This window comes from Taudactylus pleione, unplaced genomic scaffold (genome assembly GCF_031769625.1).
Source record: "Taudactylus pleione unplaced genomic scaffold, aTauple2 ptg000109l, whole genome shotgun sequence".
NCBI classification, from domain to species: Eukaryota; Metazoa; Chordata; class Amphibia; order Anura; family Myobatrachidae; genus Taudactylus; species Taudactylus pleione.
In genome coordinates this window covers 4096293-4116138 of record NW_028284511.1, presented here as the reverse complement: position 1 = coordinate 4116138, position 19846 = coordinate 4096293, and the positions used below count along the sequence as shown (strand labels likewise).

At 43.7% G+C, this 19846-nt stretch overlaps 1 protein-coding gene across 1 annotated transcript in view; it reads left to right on the top strand.

The window, feature by feature from the left end:
• The window catches only part of LOC148525219 (uncharacterized), a 135565-nt gene that overhangs the window by 39124 nt on the left and 76595 nt on the right, over positions 1 to 19846 (top strand). The window contains exons 16-18 of the mRNA XM_088471029.1: positions 965 to 1091; positions 2507 to 2762; positions 6874 to 6926. Coding sequence (XP_088327155.1) covers positions 965 to 1091; positions 2507 to 2762; positions 6874 to 6926 — 436 coding nt within the window. The remainder of the gene's footprint in view (positions 1 to 964; positions 1092 to 2506; positions 2763 to 6873; positions 6927 to 19846) is intronic.

Sequence of the window (19846 nt, the reverse complement as noted above, 5' to 3'; positions counted from 1 at the left end):
GCTGGTCTTTATAATTAATGAGTTATGGACCGTGAATGGCTTGCATTGATGGTCTCCATTGATTAGAGGCATCAGTACATTCCTTTGATGCAAAACCATAGATGGTTTAAACCATCAGGGGAAGGTACAAGTGCTGACATATGACCACGGTGGGCCAATCAAAAAAGAAGGGCAGGGCTAGAGGATGCCTCATGGGAAGGTTTGGCTGAGCGAGATGCAATGGTGAAAATAAAATCCTGTTGTTGAGTCACTATAAGTACTCAACAAACAATGACGGAGAAAAATCAGAACATCGCCACATGGGCATAATTCCTAGGTGGAGGCAATGCCAATGTTTGCACAGTTGATTGATGTTTTGCTAATGCGCATGTGTTTAAAGTCTCGGAAACCCTTACTGAGCAGTGGAGAATGCAGTTGCGTGCAACATTGCTATTACGGTACTTGAGACAGCATCTGTGATTCCCTGGCATTTGTGGGTGGAGACTGGGAGGTGACTTAAAGTCATTGCAAAAGGAGGCAGTGTCATGGGTGTGCTATGGGAGTGTCATGGGTGTGTTTTGGCAAGCAATCTTTTTTGCAGCACCGTAGCCTCAGTGGCCATATTTTGAAAAAGTTACAAAGGAGACCATGCCAGTCAGTGGCTGCTTGCGTAGTGTTGCGTCAATTGTGGAGAGTTCGGATCCACCAGAACAGATGAGTATTGCTCAGATATGCAAATTGCGCGTTGCAGTGCCTGCTCAGTACGTTGCACAGAAGTACACAAGAGGAATGCCTAAGCCGGCATTTACATATTTTGTACTAGCAAATCCATGAGTAATCGAAGCCACACATGAATTGTATCCACCTATGAACCAGGTCTCATGTTTGATTATCATTGTTAACTGATGTCCATCCCTATTGAGTTCTCAAAACAAAATGCACAATCAACTTTTGTAACCATGATGTCCGTTATCTATCTTTATAGAATTGTTTGTCAGACACATGTAGCAGTCAGGACAGTGAAGAAGGCTTGTGTGCTGCCCTCTCTTCGTATGCATATGCATGTGCTAAGAAAAGTGTTTCTCTCTTTGGGTGGAGAAATAGTGTTTGCCGTAAGTACCAATTTCATTGCCCACATTTTTACTTGTATATTCTAGAGCACTACTCAGCTGACACAAAGGATGTTTGCCTCAGTTACAGGACAATTGCAGATATACTCTCCTTAACACACATTTGTTGACTTGTTCTAATCTCATTTGCTTACTAGGACTAAAGGTGCATTTTCACTACACGAGTGTAGAACGACTGTACGATTACAACATCGTAATCGTTCAATCGTTCATCATACTGTGCATAGCTTTTTCAAGTCTTGAAATGATACTATAGTGCTAAATAAAGAGCCAGAAATCATGAACAGTCATTTAATAACATACTGGATGTATAATAATATATGACTGTGCATAAATAGTCCCATATTTGGGTAATATACATATATCTGAATTGTCTGATGTAGAAAAATGCCTATATTTACAGTATATGGACAATTACAATAATACTTAATATCAATACCAACTACTTTAAACTAAGGATAGTCACTAAATCTACATCAGAGGCACTTAATAAATGGAGTATATGACTAATATACTCCATTTATTATAATGACCTAATAGTGCACCCTTATGGTACCTCTATATATGTAATGAAACAATGTCATACTATAAAGATGCCAGCTCACCAAACTAAAATAAGAATAAACAACACAACACAGAAAACATAATCACATTAAAGTGATTTATTTAAGTCCTGAGACAACGAAACTAGCTCTCTTTTTATTTTGCTGATGTTCATATTCTACTATGAGAAACTTCTTTAGTAAAGAATATTAATTCAAGTTATGTTTTAATATGTGTGCACCACCAAGGACAACTGTTTTCCGCTTCCTTTATTTATAAAACAGGTATCGTTAAGGATTTACCATAATTATGGTAAGGGGTGTGTTTCTAAGGGAGGGTGGTTTACCAATGAATGTATCGTATGGCTATGATGTTTGTTGCCATATTTTCCTTATACTTTTTTCCTGCTCCTTCATTTTTTATGTCAGTCAAATAAGACCTATTTTTTTGCTAATATTGAAGTCCCATTTTATTTCACTAAGGTGTTATGGTAACGTTTAAAGTTTGATACAGGTATTGGAATGCAAGGGATTCAGCAATTGATATCAGCCATTAAGGTTTTTATGTATTAAGTCAACTGTAGGGACAACCGTTTGAAACCACTTGTATTAAAAATGCATTATAAAACCTATAGCAACACTTGTCCCCTAACAAGCTATGGATGGTTTGAACACACCGCATAGCAGTCAATATTCCTAGACACTATTAATGGACAGTCATAGACATTTCATGGAACTATTATTAAATTATTATTTTTTAAAGTATCCAGACTTTGAGTCAATTCAAAACTTGAACAGTAAAGCATAAAAATACTTAGTTATCTCAATGATCATTTTGTTTATTGTTTCTTCTAGAAAAATACACAAAGATCTGCAAGGAATCTCAGTCATACCATTATAATGTGACTCGATGCCAGACAACATGCCGATCCCTAAGTGAGGCAGATGTGACATGCAGCTTTGAATTTGACCCTGTGGATGGCTGTGTGTGTAAGGATGGAACCTATATGAATGACAACGGGGATTGTGTTTTGCCCAGTTCATGTCCATGCTACTACCAAGGGAAAGTTATGGAAGCTGGAGAAATGATTACAGAGAATGGAGTTGCATGGTAAGTTTCCATGTAAACTAATAAATGAGCTAAAACTTTTTGTAACATCTCTCTTGAACCCTAGTTTTATCTAATGGATAGTAATACAACTTGTGTCAAGTGATTTACTATGTATCTGATAACTGGAATGCTTGGTGGAGGTCTTATCTTTTAAAGCTTGTATGAGTAAGCCATACATGCCAACTCCAGGAGCATCCTTAACTTGGGGGGGACACTCTTGTCTCCTGAGAGAGTTGGTCAGTCTCCTGGTTCTGCCCACCTTCTGACTGAGGTTAGAAGATGCCCACTGTAAAATGCAGCTAATTGCAGCTTGAAAGAGTAGGAGTGGGGATGAGCCCATAATGACAAGAATGTGGCACCACACCCCCAGTCATTGGTGAGGATTTGCCCACTCCAAGACTCTCCCCACTAGGGTCATTGAGAATTTCAGCAAGTAAACATTAAGCTTCAATCTTTATATGAAGCATAGCTCATCTTTAAAACCTGTTTCCTATGTATTATATTTATTTATTAACATCTATTTATATAATGCAAGCATAACCACTCTTATGATATTTTGTTAGCGCTGAGTTTTTGTGCTTTCATATTGAAACAATGTCATCACATCCTTATTGCAACTCAGATCTGGTAGTGGAGAGTTCATTGGATCAGTGCCAGTGTGTTTATGTTTTATCTATCAACCATAACATGGTGTAGGTCCCCCTTATGCCACCAAAACAGCACTGACCTGTCAAGATATAGACTTCACATAACCTCTGAAGGTGTCCTGTGGTATCTAGTGCCAAAACATTAACAGAAGATTTTTTAAATCCTGTAAGTTGAAAAGTTGGGGCTCCATGGCTCAGACTTGTTTTTCCAGCACATCCCACAGATGTTCGATAGGATTGAGATCTGGGAAATATGGAGGACAAGGCAACACCTTGAACTCTTTGTCATGCTTCTCAAACCATTCTTGAACAATTTTTGCAGTGTGACACATTATCTTGCTGAAAGAAGCCATTGCCATCAGGGAATACCACTTCCATAAAGAGGAACTTGGTCTGCAACAATGTTTACGTGTCAAAGTAACAACCAAGTAAATGCCAGGTCCCAAGGTTTCACAGCAGAATAGTGCTCAGATCATCAAACTGCCTCCACTGGCTTACCTTCTTCTCATAGTGCATCATGGTGTAATTTCTTCCTCAGGTAAACGACACACACCCCAGGCCATCCACATTATGTAAATTACCACATTCTTCAATTGCTCCATGGTCCAGTTCTGATTCACAAGTGCCCATTGTACAGTAGGTGTTTCCGGTGATGAATAGAGGTCAGCATTGGCACTCTGAACAGTCTGCTACTATGCACTGTAATAGCAACTTTTACAGCAATTCATGCCATTGTAGCTCTTCTATGGGATCGTACTAGACGGTCTAGACTTACCTATTTTTGATGCTTCCAACACATTAACTGTAAGAACTGTCTGTTCACCTGCTGTTTGAAATATCCCACCCCATGACAGGTGTCATTGTAACAAAATAATCAATGTTATTCACTTCACCTGTTAGTGGTTTTAATGTTATGGCTGATGGGTGCCTGTTTATAGGGTGATAGTAATACCCCTTTTACACTAAAGTCCAGGATCTGACCTGGCATTTGGAACATGATTCCAAACCGTTTCAGACTGCAGCGCCGACCCGGGTTATTCCCGGGTCAGCACCATTCACAATACATGGGGCCAGTGGAAATGTTCTGCCAGTGCTTGGAGATGACATCATGTCCCATCAGACTCTCCACCTCTTTTCAATCCTTCAAACGGGCTCTCAAGACCCACTATTTCATCAAAGCCTTCCAGCTCTTATCTTAACTTGCTGCTACACACTCCTTCCTCCCTGCCTACCCCATCTGTGTCACCCCTGTTTGTCTGTCCCTCCCCTTTAGTATGTAAGCTCCTATGAGCAGGGCCCTCTACCCTCTTGTGATTCTCCTTACTCTACCTTCATCTACTTCTTACTCTCTACCAGGGCACCTAACACTTGGTTGCTTTGTATTGTTGCTTTTCTGGGTGTTATGGTTGCGAATGTAGCAATGTATATTATCCATGTCCTGTATTGTATTGTACTGTTCTGTACTGTAAGTCAACCTATTTGTTTATGTACTTTGTAAGGCACTGAGGAATACTTGTGGCGCCATATAAATAAATGATAATAATAATAATAATAATAGTGTCCAAGCGCCAGGAAATCCAGGCCTCCCCGTGTTTTTAAATGGGACCTGGGTCGGATGACTCAGGTTACCCAGTTACACTGCATGGTTACAAGGGTCATTCCCATCATCAACCTTGCGAGCTACCTGGGTTTGATTGCCGGGTCACTCGACCCAGGAAAACAACCATGGCCCCTTTTACACCTAGCAGCAACCTGATTTTAACCAGGCAATAACCCATGTTTTAGCTGCGCTGTAAAAGGGGTATTATTTAAAAAAAAAAAAAACACTAATCCACTGCCCTGTTTGTGTTTGGAGAAGGAAACAATAGTATCATAATAACAGGAATGTGTAGCGCATATAAATCTACAGCATGGGACCTTTTTATTAAACAGTTCTTGTGGAATGGCCCAGAAAACTATCAGTTTCTGTCTGAAAACCTTTACATTTTCTATCTATTTTTTTTCCAATTTATAAATTCTACTCTTACCCCAGCAGGGCCTGATTAAGTGTTCCGATGCCCTAGGCTAATATACTTGTGGTACAACCTGTAATGTTTGCTAAACACAGAGCACAGTGCATATGCGTGCACAAGAAATCACCATTTATACAACACATGTACAAATAACGAAAGGTTATACAACTAACATGTTTGGTCTGATCTAATGAGGTGTGTGGAATGTAAAGGAGACTTTGACTTCTGGGGAATGCGAGGAAGACTCTATATATAATCACATGTAGCTCTTCAGGCTATCAATATTGTGCTATACCACAATGTAAATAAAGTAAAGGTCTAGCAGTAAGTTGTATGGTCACATCTTGGAAGTCCCTTTAAGAACTTTCTTCAACATCAGATTAGGATGGCTGGAAAACTAATTGGAATGGCTTGAAATAAGCATTGCTGCTGACACCAGCATGGACGGATAGGTTTTTATTTTGTTCCCTTGCTGCCAAATATGTAGCACTGACCCCCTCTAATGTACTAGCTTCCGAGGTTACAACCCATTCTAACCTACTCTTCCATATCAGAAGACTTCAGATTTCAGATAATTAGGAGCTCTTCCATCCATCTTACATCCCATCCACCTAGCGAAGTGGGCAGGAAGGGGCGAAAAATGGCAGTAATTGTAATGTGATTCTATGATAATCGTGTCATTTTGGCCAGCTCCCCCTTCTCAGATGCACAATTCACTGCATTTTACCACAAGGGAGCAGGGCCTAATGATGTGAATATTTCCGCCCAGCCCCCAACAGCTGCCACATGAATCTCCTCTCCAAAATAAGCCTAATGGTTGGTCAGGCATTGTAACTTAACTAGGCAAACCCTTCTATCCAACCCTAAAAGATATCAAGCTACTCACCTATGTCTTGATCTATTCAATAAACTAGAAAGTTTATCAAATAATATAGGTTTTGCAAATTTTGTGAAGACATGATTGGATGAGTATTTTGTCATTCCATGCTGATTGGAGAAGTTATTCAGCATCCAATCAGCAGCCTCCACAATGTGCTTAACATATCAAAACTTCAAGGAGAATTTGCCCAGAGCAATCAGTCAACTTCTTAGTGTCATTTTATTAACTGTGCTAGATAAATCACATTTAGAAGCTAATTTGTTAATATGGGTAACTTCTCGACTTTATCTCCATTTGAAGGTTTGATACAGTACATTTTCCCTTAACCACATTATTTTTTAAAATTCTCTAGGTAGTGCAAACAGGATAGTGGTACTGTGTTAAGTGTGTAACTACATAATTACTGTTTCAGTAGTTGGGGAAGAAAGGAGTTTGGAAATAGTGGAGACTTTTAGGTCTGGCTGTAACTTATTGTTATTGTAAAGTTAGTTTTAAATGTGGTATTTCTCTGGCATGAAAAATCACTGCATCAATTTTCCATAACTATGGGTACATATTGTTTTATTTTACAGTACCTGTGAAAAGGGCCAACTGAACTGTATGGGAGCATTGATTACAAAATCAGGTAAGTCAACATTCTACAAATATCTGCTTTTATAGTAATTGTTTATACTATGATCAAATTAACACGTGACTAAATTATATACAATAAATTGATTGGTAATGCATTATTTTGATGGTAGTTTTAAGATGGCAAAAACTTAAAAGTGGAAGATGCTGTCTATTTTGAGTAGTACAGAATGTTGTAGCCGAAAAATCCATTTAGTTTTCTTCTTATTGGAGGACACTACATTTAGGTATATTGGGTCCAGAGCCTATGGGTATGTACTTTACATTTTAAGAACTTATCCATGCTCCCTTTCCCTATAAACAGTAAACTTGTCAGAGCACTTACAACTTAAACTGCCCTGATAATGTGGGGATTTTTTTTCAGACTGCTTTGCAGCTTTTTATTTTTTATAAAAATGCTGCTCCAGATCATGGGATGCCGCTGGTCAAAATACCGACACTAAAAGGTAAGTGTCCTACCGCTAACCCTTACCCCTACCCCTCCCTCCTTGGTGCCTAACCCTAACCTCCCCCCTAGTGCCCTAACCTCCCACTCCCCGATGCCTAGCCCTAACCCTCCCCCCTTAGTGTCTAAACTAGAGATGTGCGCCGACCCTCTTGTTTTGGTTTTGGATCTGGATCTCCCTTGGTTTTGGACATGAATCTGGTTTTGGATGTTTTTCCTTGGTGTTTTGTTTTTGTGTTTTGGTTTTGGATCTGGATTTTTTTCTTAAAAAATCATAAAAACAGCTAAAATCACATAAAATGGGCCTGTTTTTGTTCCTACACTATAATTAACCTCAATAACATTTATTTCCAGTAATTTCCAATCAATTTTGACCACATCACAATATTATTTGCTTAATCTAGTTAAGACCAAAAGGTTGCATCCAGCTAGCTGGCTGACTAAGCTAAGTGACACAGTGGACGGCAGTAATATGTGGCAGTTCAGTTTCTAATTTTCAGGACGGATACAGTGTGTTATACAGTGTTGATTGGATACACCAATAGTGCACTTCAGTGGCGGACTGGGCCGGGGGGCAGGGTGCCATCTGCCCTCCGGGCCAGTACAGTTGTGCAGCACTAGGGCCGCTGCTGCACTACTGTCGCGTGGGGGGATATGGGTTCTCCGGTCCAGTCATCGGACGAGTACTGATGACTGGACCGTAGTATGTTCTTTGCTCCTATTCCACACAGCCGGTGCCACTGCGGAGGAGCTACTGTGGTGTCGCAAGATGATGACATCATCATCTTGTGACTCGAGTATCTCTCTTCCACATGCTCGTGGACTGGGAAGGGATAGCTGCACTGGACCTACATGGGTGGGCTGCCTGAGAGTGACATGGCCTCCCTGTGTGTTTGAGAGACTAAAGCCCTGCATGCCACCATGGGGCTGACAGGTAAGCAGCAGCTCTCGGCACAATGCTTCACCAGGCTGGCACTTATATACAGTGTATATATATATATATATATATACATACAGTGTATATATATATATATATATATATTCAGTGTATATATATATATATATATATATATATATAATACACTGTGTATATATATATTATGATGAAGGAGCAATAAATGGCTCTGAAACGTCGGTATATACCCCTGTGTTGAGACGCCTTTATTTACCTGAGTGCCGCCGGTGTGGATTGCATATTGGGACCTTCTGGAGTTGGTCTCTGACGGAGGGCACCAGGGTCTTTTTGGTGTGTAGTGCTGGGAGTGCCACTCGATATGGAATATATATATATATATATATATATATACATATATACAGTCAGGTGCATAAATATTGGGACATTGACAGAATTTTCATATTTTGGCCTCTTTTCACCACCACAATGGCTTTGAAATGAAACAAACAAGATGTGCTTCATTCTGCGGCTTTTGTCAGCAGTCACATCATCAATAAATACAAGTGAACCAGTTCCATTGGCAGCCATACATGCCCATGCCATGATACTACCACCACCATGCTTCACTGATGAGGCGGTATGTTTTGGATCATGAGCAGCTCCTTTCCTTCTCCATACTCTTCTCTTCCCATCACTCTGGTACAAGTTGATCTTTGTCTCATCTGTCCATAGGATGTTGTTCCAGAACTGTAATGTCCCAATATTTATGCACCTGACTGTATATATATATATATATATATATATATAAATAAATATATATATATACATATATATATATATATTATACAGTATAAATATATATAATACAGTGTATGTGTATACATTATACAGTATAAATATATATATATATATATACACACCTGCGTGTGTATATATATATATATATATATATATATATATATATATGTGTGTGTGTATATTTAGTGCAGGGGTGCCAGCGGTATCTTTAGTGCAGGTTTGCTGGCTGTGTCGGCAGTGCGGGAGTGCCAGCAGTGTCTTTAGTTCAGGTTTGCTGGCTGTGTCGGCAGAGCGGGGGTGCCAGCGATGTCCTCAGTGCAGGTTTGCTGACTGTGTCGGCAGTGCAGGGGTGCTGGTGGTGTCCTCACTGTGGGAGTGTCAGCAGTGTTGGCAGTGTGGGGGTCGCTGATGGTGTCCTCAGTACGTTGGGCAGCAGTGCAGGAGTGTCGGCAGCTGTGATATCGGCAGTGGGAGATGCTGCCATTGGTGGTGCCGGCGATGTCTGCAGCGGGGGGTGCCGGTGGTGTCAGGCGGCGGGGGATGGTGGGCGCCATCTTCTTTCCCTCCCTTGTAGTGTTTTCAATTGGCTTAATGCTGATTGGCTGAGAGCCGTGACAGACGGCTCTCTCAGCCAATCAGCGTTAAGCCCGCTCAAAACAAAACCTTGCGACTCGACAGAGGGGTCGCAGGGTTTTGCCTTGGGTCAGGGATTCGCTCGGATCGCCCTGGATCCCTGAAATTCGGGTGGGTCCGGTTCTCAGGGAACCGGGCCCGCTCATCTCTAGTCTATACCTAGCCTCCCGCTGCCCGGTGCCTAACATTAACCCTTCCCCCATAGTGCCTAACCCTAACCCTTCCCCCTTAGTGCCTAACCTCCCCCTGTCCGGTGCTAGCCCCCGATACTTACCTTCAGGATGCCGCTGGTTGGGATACTTGTGCCAGGATCCTGTTGTGTCAGGATTCTGGCATTGGTATTTACACTGACGGCATCCCACACGCCTGGATGCTGACTACATCCCGGATAATGTAAGGCATCTCAGAGTACTGGTGGCTGTGTAGGGAATAAGAGTGATGGCTGGAAATATGATAGAGGTGTCTCCACAGGTTGGACTCCTCTCCAAATGTTAGACATTTCAGAGGGCACAGTCACAACCAAGGAAGGTGGTGATCAGTCTCTTGTGTAGTTGCTGCCCACCGGCAGCAGCTCCACCAACACACACCAGATGAGATAGCTCTAAAGTAAAGAGAAATATTTCTTCTCATTCACCCAAGGGGGTTATACAGACTCTAGAGTTGTCTTGGTACTGGGGCAGCTGGGGCTTAATAGGCACTGTGCCTAGGGATGGCAACCATCTTCAGACTGGTTTTGTTTCCTTCCACCATCTGCACTTCCTCTTCAGCAAGTTCCCCCACTTGAGTTCAGAACCCTGCCATAGTCAGCTTCCCTGTCTGTACCCTGCCTGCTATTAGGTACAAGATTTTGAGAGTTGTTAGTTTCCATAGATTTAATAGGCTTTGTTTTGCAATTCACTTTTTTCCAATCATGTACTGTAAAATTCTTTGACTGTATTTGTCTGTTTTCTGTCTAACATGAGACTTACTGTATGGCTGGAGGAGTACTATCATTTAAGGAGTTACCTGCCCCACTTTACCTACTGGTGGGACTCCACCTTGCCTGTTAGGTGATTTGATGTTACTGGTGCTGGGAGGTTATGCTTCTGTTGTGGTGGAACTAGCATGGTCCAGGTTTATACACTGTATAAGCTTGTTTAGTTGGTCTTCAGTTCCCAGAAACTTAGTGTGGGTTCCTTTCTGTCTACTTTTGATAAGGCTTCTGGATTGGACTCCAATCCTTTAAATTTATTTGGTTGTGACCCTGTGGGTTCTGTAGCAACTACTAGTAGTTGTGGATTAGTACTGTAGCTTTGCTTCAACTTTGCAGTTTTTTTTATGCCTCTATGCATAAAAAACGTTTAAAATACCAGTGCTTCGAAATTTTAATTAGTTAGAGATTTGACATTTCATTCCATTAAGAGATCAAAATGGTGGCTAATTCAGACTTCAAGGTTTCCTCTCAGTTTATTGTTACCGCAGGTTGGCATGGTGTGGATGTCTTGGTTCGGATCATTCACCTCGCACTGGACATTCCTGAGCTTAAAATTCTGGAGGTTTGTGATGCTTCTTGATTCAAGCATAAGAGCAAGTGTCCAGGTTTGTTTCCTCCATTTTTGTATTTGGATGATCTGGTTACCCAGGGGTGTAAGTTCCAGGTTCCCTGCAGATTTTGGCAAATCCTCTTCCTAGTGGGGATGTAGATTAGTGGGCATCTCCTTAACTTGTGGATGCCTTTATTTCAAGGTCACCACCATATTGTACCTCTTGCTATATCTCCTACAAGTGGCATATATAGGAAGAAAGAGAGCATCCTTAAACCCATTTTGTCACTGCAGGGACTTCCTTAGGCCTAGCATGGCTTCCATGTGAGAAACCAAGTTAGTGAATAAATGGATGATTGACATCTTGAAGCTTTTACAGGTTGTCTATGTTGCAACATTTTTATAGGAGGGTCTGGATGAGAGATTGAGACATACAGTAGTTCCCGAAATGTACTCTTTCAGCTTTCTTTCAGAGAAAACTAGCCAAGTTATTGGAAATCCAGATGGTTTTACAGGATGTACTGCACACACAGACCCATTTGTACCGCGTATGTCACGACCAGAGCATCCTTACCTGCTGGCTCATGGTCTCTGCCTGTGCAAGCGCTCTGGCTTGGTCCTACCGATGGGGGTGCTGGTTCCTGGAGGTTGGTGGGAGGTGCGCGAGGAGGTCCCGGGGGAACAGGCCATGCTGGTGCAGGTAAGACTGGCTGCTTCTCCATGCTGCAGACTGCTGGGCACCGCCATCTTGGTTTTTGGCATGTGACCTGAAAGGGCCAATCAGGTTGGAGCTTTGCATGTGACTCTCAGCAGTCTATCTTCCACCTTCCCATGGTACTTAAGGGTGTTCAGCACACCCTCTAGTTGCCAATGCAACATGTTCTCAGCCTTGCTGTGTGAGAGTTCCCTGTGCTCCCTTGGTATATTGCAGTCTCAGCAGTGTCTCGTTTGCTTCCTGTCAGCATGCCAGGCAGTTCCCAGGATCCCTTCACCTATCAGCTATACCCCACATCTCACCATCCACTTGTTACTGACCAGCCGCATGCACTCAGAACCCACTGCAGTTTACAGACCTCTGATCCTCAGCATACCTCTATTGGAATTTCTTCTCTTTCAGTTTATTACCAAGCACCTGTTTCTCTGCCTCACATCAATTGGATTCATTCATTGCCAGATGCCTGCTTCTCTGCTTCACTTCTGGATTTGTTTTATTATCAGACACTTGTTTTGCAGTTCCACAGCAATTGGACTTTTATTCTCTGCCACACATTTATCCTCCATTCACCCATGGACTTTTGTTACAGTATTTATAGATTTGTTTAATTCCATAAATCTAAATACTCTCATTAAACCAGCTGCCTTTCAGTTTAACAAGACCGTTCCTGCTTCGACTCCTGATTCCATCCTGGGTCCAAAAACCCCCCAGGTCCTGACATCTTATACTGTAGCTGAGTGGGATTTTTATGGTGTTGATTGCCTCACAGCAGGGGCAGCCAGACTTTTGGACTCAAATATTTTTTAGTGATCTACCAAGCAGGAACATATGTGCACACCATATATATGCTCCCAATAAAGATGGTATGCTGTGCCAAATATGGGGTGTGGCCTCATGACAAGTCACACATTGGCCTCCACAGGAAAAAATCATACAAATTGTCCCCTACAGTAAAAAAATAAAACACATTGGCCCTCACAGGAACAAAAAAAACACACATACATTGCCCCTCTCAGAAATTATAAAACACATTGCCAGGCGTTCTCAGTCCCTCCCTGTTCTCAGCCATAGCTGTGGCTGTGGCTGTCCAGCAACAGTCTCAGTGCAGACTCCTCTGTGCAGGCGGGATGGCGGGGGAAAGAAGTTGCTGCCAGGCCCACTGAGCTTGATTGGTCCAGGTTCCTCACAGTAGTTGCACTACGCCCCCTATGGGTTGGCACCCTTGAGACCAGTGGTGGGCTGGGCTGGGGGGCAGGGTGCCATGTGCCCCCCGGGCCGCAGCGTCATGCGGGCCACGGGCCGCGGGCAGTCTGTGTCACTGTGACACAGACTGCACCGCATGTGTAGCGCTGACCGGACGGAGTTCGGTCAGCGCTACACAGCACAAACACACAGCTGCCGGAGCCAGCAGCTGTGTGTTTGCTGTAATCAGCAGCCGCTGAGAGTCTGTCAGACTCTTATCGGCTGCTGCTGCTCCCACTGCGGGAGCCATCTTCCGGCTCCTGCAGTGGGTAATGGGAGACGTCGTCATGACAACGTCTCTCCCATAATGCAAAGCTGCCGGAGGAGCCGGTAGAAGCGTCGGGACCAGAAGCAGGAGTTTCAGGTAAGTGTTTTTGTTTTTTTAATTAAGTCTCTCTCTACTGGGGGGGGGACTACTGGGGGCTCTACCAGGGGGGGATTACTACTGGGGGCACTACCACGGGGGTGGATTACTACTGGGGGCACTACAAGGGGGGGACTACTACTACTGGGGGCACTACAAGGGCGGGACTACTACTACTGGGGGAACTACAAGGGGGGGGCTACTACTGGGGGCACTACAAAGGTGGGGGACTACTACTACTGGGGGCACTACAAAGGGGGGGACTACTACTACTGGGGGCACTACAAAGGGGGGGACTACTACTACTGGGGGCACTGCAAAGGGGGGGACTACTACTACTGGGAGCACTACAAAGGGGGGGACTACTACTACTGGGGGCACTGCAAAGGGGGGGACTACTACTACTGGGAGCACTACAAAGGGGGGGACTACTACTACTAGGGGCACTACAAGGGTTGGGACTACTGGGGGCACTACAAGGGGGGACTACTGGGGGCACTACAAGGGGGGGCTACTACTGGGGGCACTACAAGGGGGTACTACTACTACTGGGGGCACTATAAGGGGAGGACTGCTACTAGGGGCACTGCATAGGGAGGAGGGGACTACTACTAGGGGCACTACATAGGGGGAGGGGACTACCACTGGGGGCACTGCATCGAGGGACCACTGCTGGGGGCTCTATATAAAGGGCAATACTGGGGGTACTGCATAGGGGGGAGGCTACAAATGGGGCCACTATTTAAGGGGCATTGCATAAGGGTTACCACTATTGGGGGCACTGCATGGGGGTGGACTGCCACTGGGGGCACTATATAAGGGGCACTGCATAGGGGGTACCACTATTGGGGGGACTATATAAGGGGCTTACTACTGGGGGCACAAGGGGCACTGCACAGGGGGGACCACTACTGGGGGCACTATATAAGGGGCTTACTACTGGGGGCACAAGGGGCACTGCATAGGGGGGATCACTACTGGGGGCACTACTGGAGGCCTGCATAAGGGTGTTCTCTCCTGTGGCACATGGGGGCACTGCGTATGGGCACTACGACAGGGTGCTGCCCCTAATCTTTATTTTTACCTTACATTAATCCCATATGGACCCGCCTCGTCCCTGAAACACTTGAGGGGGGTCGGCGCCATAGCACGCACATTCTTCGGGCACCCTGGCTACACGCTACTCCTCTGCCAGGGCCACCTGCATGCATTTGCCCCCCAGGCTAAAAGTTGCCAGCCAGCCCCTGCTTGAGACGGCCTTACCCACTCACTCCGGCTCACTGATACCGACTCAAAGGAGGATATTACATGTGACAGCCTCAGCCAATAAGAATCAGCCTGACAGGATGTTTCAGTGACAGCCAACAAGGAGAAATCCACGGCTTCAGCTACAGTACCCTCAGTTTTAACTAGCTGTGGCTTTAGTTTGTCGCAGCTAACCAATAAGAATCAGTCTGATTCTTACTGGCTGCTGCTGGACGTCCACCAAGATTAACCGGTCGAGTGTCCGCACTCAATCGGTTGATCACGATCACTGCTTTGGACATCCCTGCCTTACAGCATCCTTTTGAGCACTAGGATTCAATTCAGTTTACATTTCTCACCTGGAAGACAGTTTACCTTTTGACGATTTCATTAGTGAGTATAGTTTTAGTACTGGCAGCTCTGTTTGTACAGCTCCATTTCTCATTTTCTATCAGGATTGAGTAGTACTAAGAGTATTAAGCTTTAATTTCAGCCTTAATTGGCTTCAATTCACTTAATCAGTATATTGAGATCTCTTCATTATTTGGCTGTGGTTAGGCCTTTTGTGTACTTATGCTGAGATGACATTTGATGTCCGCAAGATGATGCTGAGAAAAGGGCTTGTCTGTTTTCCAAACAGTCTAATGCTAAGTAGATTACTTCCACCAATAGTTAGGCTTATTTTTCTCAGCCGATTCTTAAAAAATGTCAAAGGGCCACATCCAAGGTCATTGAGTGCCTTCTGGGAAGCACAACAGGAAGCTTCAACTTCAGTTAACTGTAGCAACTTGAGTAGGGTTGCCACCTGTTGTCTGTTTATTCATTAACCGGATTCTATAGATTTCATGTGTTTGAATCCAAGGATGCCAGGGTGATTTGCACTGTTCCACTGAATGTACTCACTTTTACAGGCAGCTTTGGGATGTCACAAAGGTATTATCATTGTCCACCTGTAGGATATAAAAGTAAAATGGATATTCATACTTGCATTAAAATCCATTAGTTTAAATCCACTTGTGGACACTGGTTCAGCCTTTATACTCTATTTTTTTACATTTTTGTCCCATGTTTGGGAAGTATGTTGTTCTTCCACCTTCTTGTTCACTCTATCCTCCCCTGCGGGTCTTGGTTAGAGATGAATCAAGTGCTACTGGCAGGTATGCATTATAGTAGGTGTGAGCACAGATAAGTTCTCAAGATTTAAAATGCCTGCATTGACCATAGCCCAACATAGAGCCTGATTCTGAGTTGGGAATAGAGTAAGAAAGAGCAAGTAACTGTGACCCTGATTCAGAGCCGGATGCTCTGACAGAGTGCTCGCTCTGAATCAGGGCCGTCCCTCTGAATTTAAGAGCGGCCTCCTGGCCGCTTGCATAGCTGTGGGTGACCACCCACAGCTATAGCGAGCAGCCAAAATGATGGTCGCGATGGTCAAGACCATCGCGACCATCGGGCTTGCGACGAGACCCTTGCAGTAGGGTCTCGTTGCCGCAAGCCCTGGAGTGCTTTTGGCTCTAACAGAGCCAAAAGCACTCCCACTGACATCACTAGTGATGTCAGTGGGGCCGGCCCCAGACGTTAGGCGTTCCCATGGGAACGCCTCTGTCTGGACAGCCACACCCCCGGCACGCCCACCAAAGGGGGCACGCTGTCAATCACCATCGACAACACGCCCCTTTGATGTAAGACACATAGCGACGGCTTGGCCGTCGTTATTCGGGTCTCGCGCATGCGCACAACGGAGCCGCCTCCGTTGTGCGCATGCGCACTTGGCCAACATCGACCCACTTGCGAGCACTCAGCGCTCGTGAGCGGGTCTGAATCAGACCCAGTGTACCTTGGTAAAACCATGCTGCAATGTAGGTGGGGCAGATTTAAAATGTGCAGTAGATTTTGATATGGATGGGGTAATTCCAAACTTAACTGTAAATTGCAGTGTAAAGAACAAGGTGTCCAGCATGTGTGGGCTACATGCAAAAGCTGCCAGTATTTACCCTAAATGCAAAATTTTATTTTATGTATTTGCACAATTTGCATTGCTATATGGTTTGCCAATGTATACAGTTACTTGCTCTTTCTTGCTTCATTCCCAAGGCAAAATCAGCCCCTTAGTTCGGCCGATTGTCACATTAGCATATAAAAAGGAGTTAAATGGTGCGGCTATAGGTAAAATCGGTATGCAATCGGGAAGCTGACTGCCTAAATACCGACAGCTGGCTTCCCGACTGTCATATCCCGGCAAGGGTGACATGCCGGGCGTCTAGATGTAGACGCCCGGCATTTCCCCGACGCTGGGAGACCGGCGCCCGGCATCCTGATCATAGTGATGCCGGGCGCCGTGAGCGGACAGCCGTGGGGGGAGGGTTAGGTTTAGGACTCCCGGGGGGACTTAGGGTTAGGCACCCCCCCAGGAGGGATAGGGTTAGGCTAGGGGGAGGGAGGGTTAGGGTTAGGCACCCCCAGGGGGGATTTAGGGTTAGGCACCCCCCTGGGGGACTTAGGTTTAGGCAGTGGGTAAGGGGGTGGTTAGGTTTAGGCACTTAAAGGGGGGATTAGAGTTAGGCACTTGGGGGGGAAGTTAGGGTTAGGCACCCCTAAGGAGGGTTAGGGGGGTTAGGTTAGTAGATACTCACCTATCCACGATCGGGATTTCCAGCGCTGTCGGGCTTCCGCTGCCGGGATCTCTGCTGTTGTCGGCCGGCCACTGCCGGGAATCGAACCATGCGGCCGGCGGTATTTCATACCGATTCCGGTAAAATCAGCTGCAGATACAGGTGACTTACTATTAGGCACTAAATCAATAGCTTTTAATGATGAAAGAAAGATGCTGTGATTGACAGTGTCAAAGCACTAATTTAATTCTAAAACACCAGTGTAAGGAAACATCTTCTTTTCTAGCTTATACAGTCAGGTGCATAAATATTGGGACATTGACAGAATTATCATATTTTGGCCACTATTCACCACCACAATTGCTTTGAAATGAAACAAACAAGATGTGCTTTAACTGCAGACTTTCAGATTTAATTTGAGGGTAATTACATCCAAATCAGGTCAACGGTGTAGGAATTACAACGGTTTCTATATGTGCCTCCTACTTTTTTAAGGGGCCAAAAGTAATGGGACAAACTAAACAATCCTAAATCTAACTTTCACTTTTTAATACTTTCTTGCAAATCATTTGCAGGCAATTACAGCCTGAAGTCTGGAACGCATAGACATCACCAGACGCTGGGTTTCATTCCTGGTGATGCTCTGCCAGGCCTCTATTGCAAATGTCTTCAGTTCCTGCTTTTTCTTGGGGCATTTTCCCTTCAGTTTTGTCTTCATCAAGTGAAATGCATGCTCAATCGGATTCAGGTCAGGGGATTGACTTGGCCATTGCATAACATTCCACTTTTTAGCCTTAAAAAACTCTTTGGTTGCTTTTGCAGTATGCTTTGAGTCATTGTCCATCTGCACTGTGAAGCGCCGTCCAATGAGTTCTGAAGCATTTGACTGAATATAAGCATATAATATTGCACAAAACACTTCAGAATTCATTCTGCTGCTTTTGTCAGCAGTCAAATCATCAATAAATACAAGGGAACCAGTTCCATTGGCAGCCATACATGCCCACACCATGACACTACCACCACCATGCTTCACTAATGAGGTGGTATATTTTGGATCATGAGCAGTTCCTTTCCTTCTCCATACTCTTCTCTTCCCATCACTCTGGTACAAGTTGATCTTTGTCTCATCTGTCCATAGGATGTTGTTCCAGAACTGAAATGGCTTTTTTAGATGTTGTTTGGCAAACTCTAATCTGGTCTTCCTGTTATTGTGGCTCATCAATGGTTTACATCTTGTAGTGAACCCTCTATATTCACTCTTGTGAAGTCTTCTCTTGATTGTTGACTTTGACACATATACACCTATCTCCTGGAGAGTGTTCTTGATTTGACCAACTGTTGTGAAGGGGTTTTTCTTCACCAGGGAAATAATTCTTCTGTCATCCACCACAGTTGTTTTCCGTGGTCTTCCGGGTCTTTTGGTGTTGCTGAGCTCTCCGATGCGTTCTTTCTTTTTAAGAATGTTTCAAACAGTTGATTTGGCCACACCTAATGTTTTTGCTATCTCTCTGATTGGTTTGTTTTGATTTTTCAGCCTAATGATGGCTTCCTTCACTGATAGAGACAGCTCTTTGGATCTCATTTTGAGAGTCGACAGCAACTGATTCCAAATGCAAATGTCACACCTAGAATCAACTCCAGACCTTTTATCTGCTTAATTGATAATGAAATAACGAGGGAATAGCCCACACCTGTCCATAAAATAGCTTTTGAGTTGATAGTCCCATTACTTTTGGCCCCTTAAAAAGTGGGAGGCACATATAGAAACCGTTGTAATTCCTACACTGTTGATCTGATTTGGATGTAATTACCCTCAAATTAAATCTGAAAGTCTGCAGTTAAATCATATCTTGTTTGTTTCATTTCAAAGCCATTGTGGTGGTGACTAGAGGCCAAAATATGAAAATTCTGTCAATGTCCCAATATTTATGCACCTGACTGTACTTCTAGTCATTCCTCACAATGACCAGGGATTTAAATGCAGAAAGCATCTTATACTGTTTGTTAAAATTAATGAAAACAAGGTAAACTGTAAGTATTTTCACATTCATGAATATATCATATATGAAATACTCAAAACTTACATGTGCTCTTTTTTCTGATTATGCCGAATGAATTCATCCTGCACTTTACTCATATGTATATGGTATCTTTATTTACATTTATCATAGCTCTTGCATGGAAAATATGCAGCTGGATTACAGCTAATATATTTAAAAGAATGTCAATGCAGTCAGTACATACAGTGGTACACTTGAGATGACTTTGGCAAATATTAATAAGCAAAAGGACGATGCTAAATTTACAAAAATTCAATGTCTGGCTAATTGCTAACTTGGTGTAAAATTATGAGCAGCAACTTAATTACATTATGCACAGCAACTTAATTCCTTTCCCACTGTAGCCAGATTTCCCTGTAATAGTAATACATACTACTGCA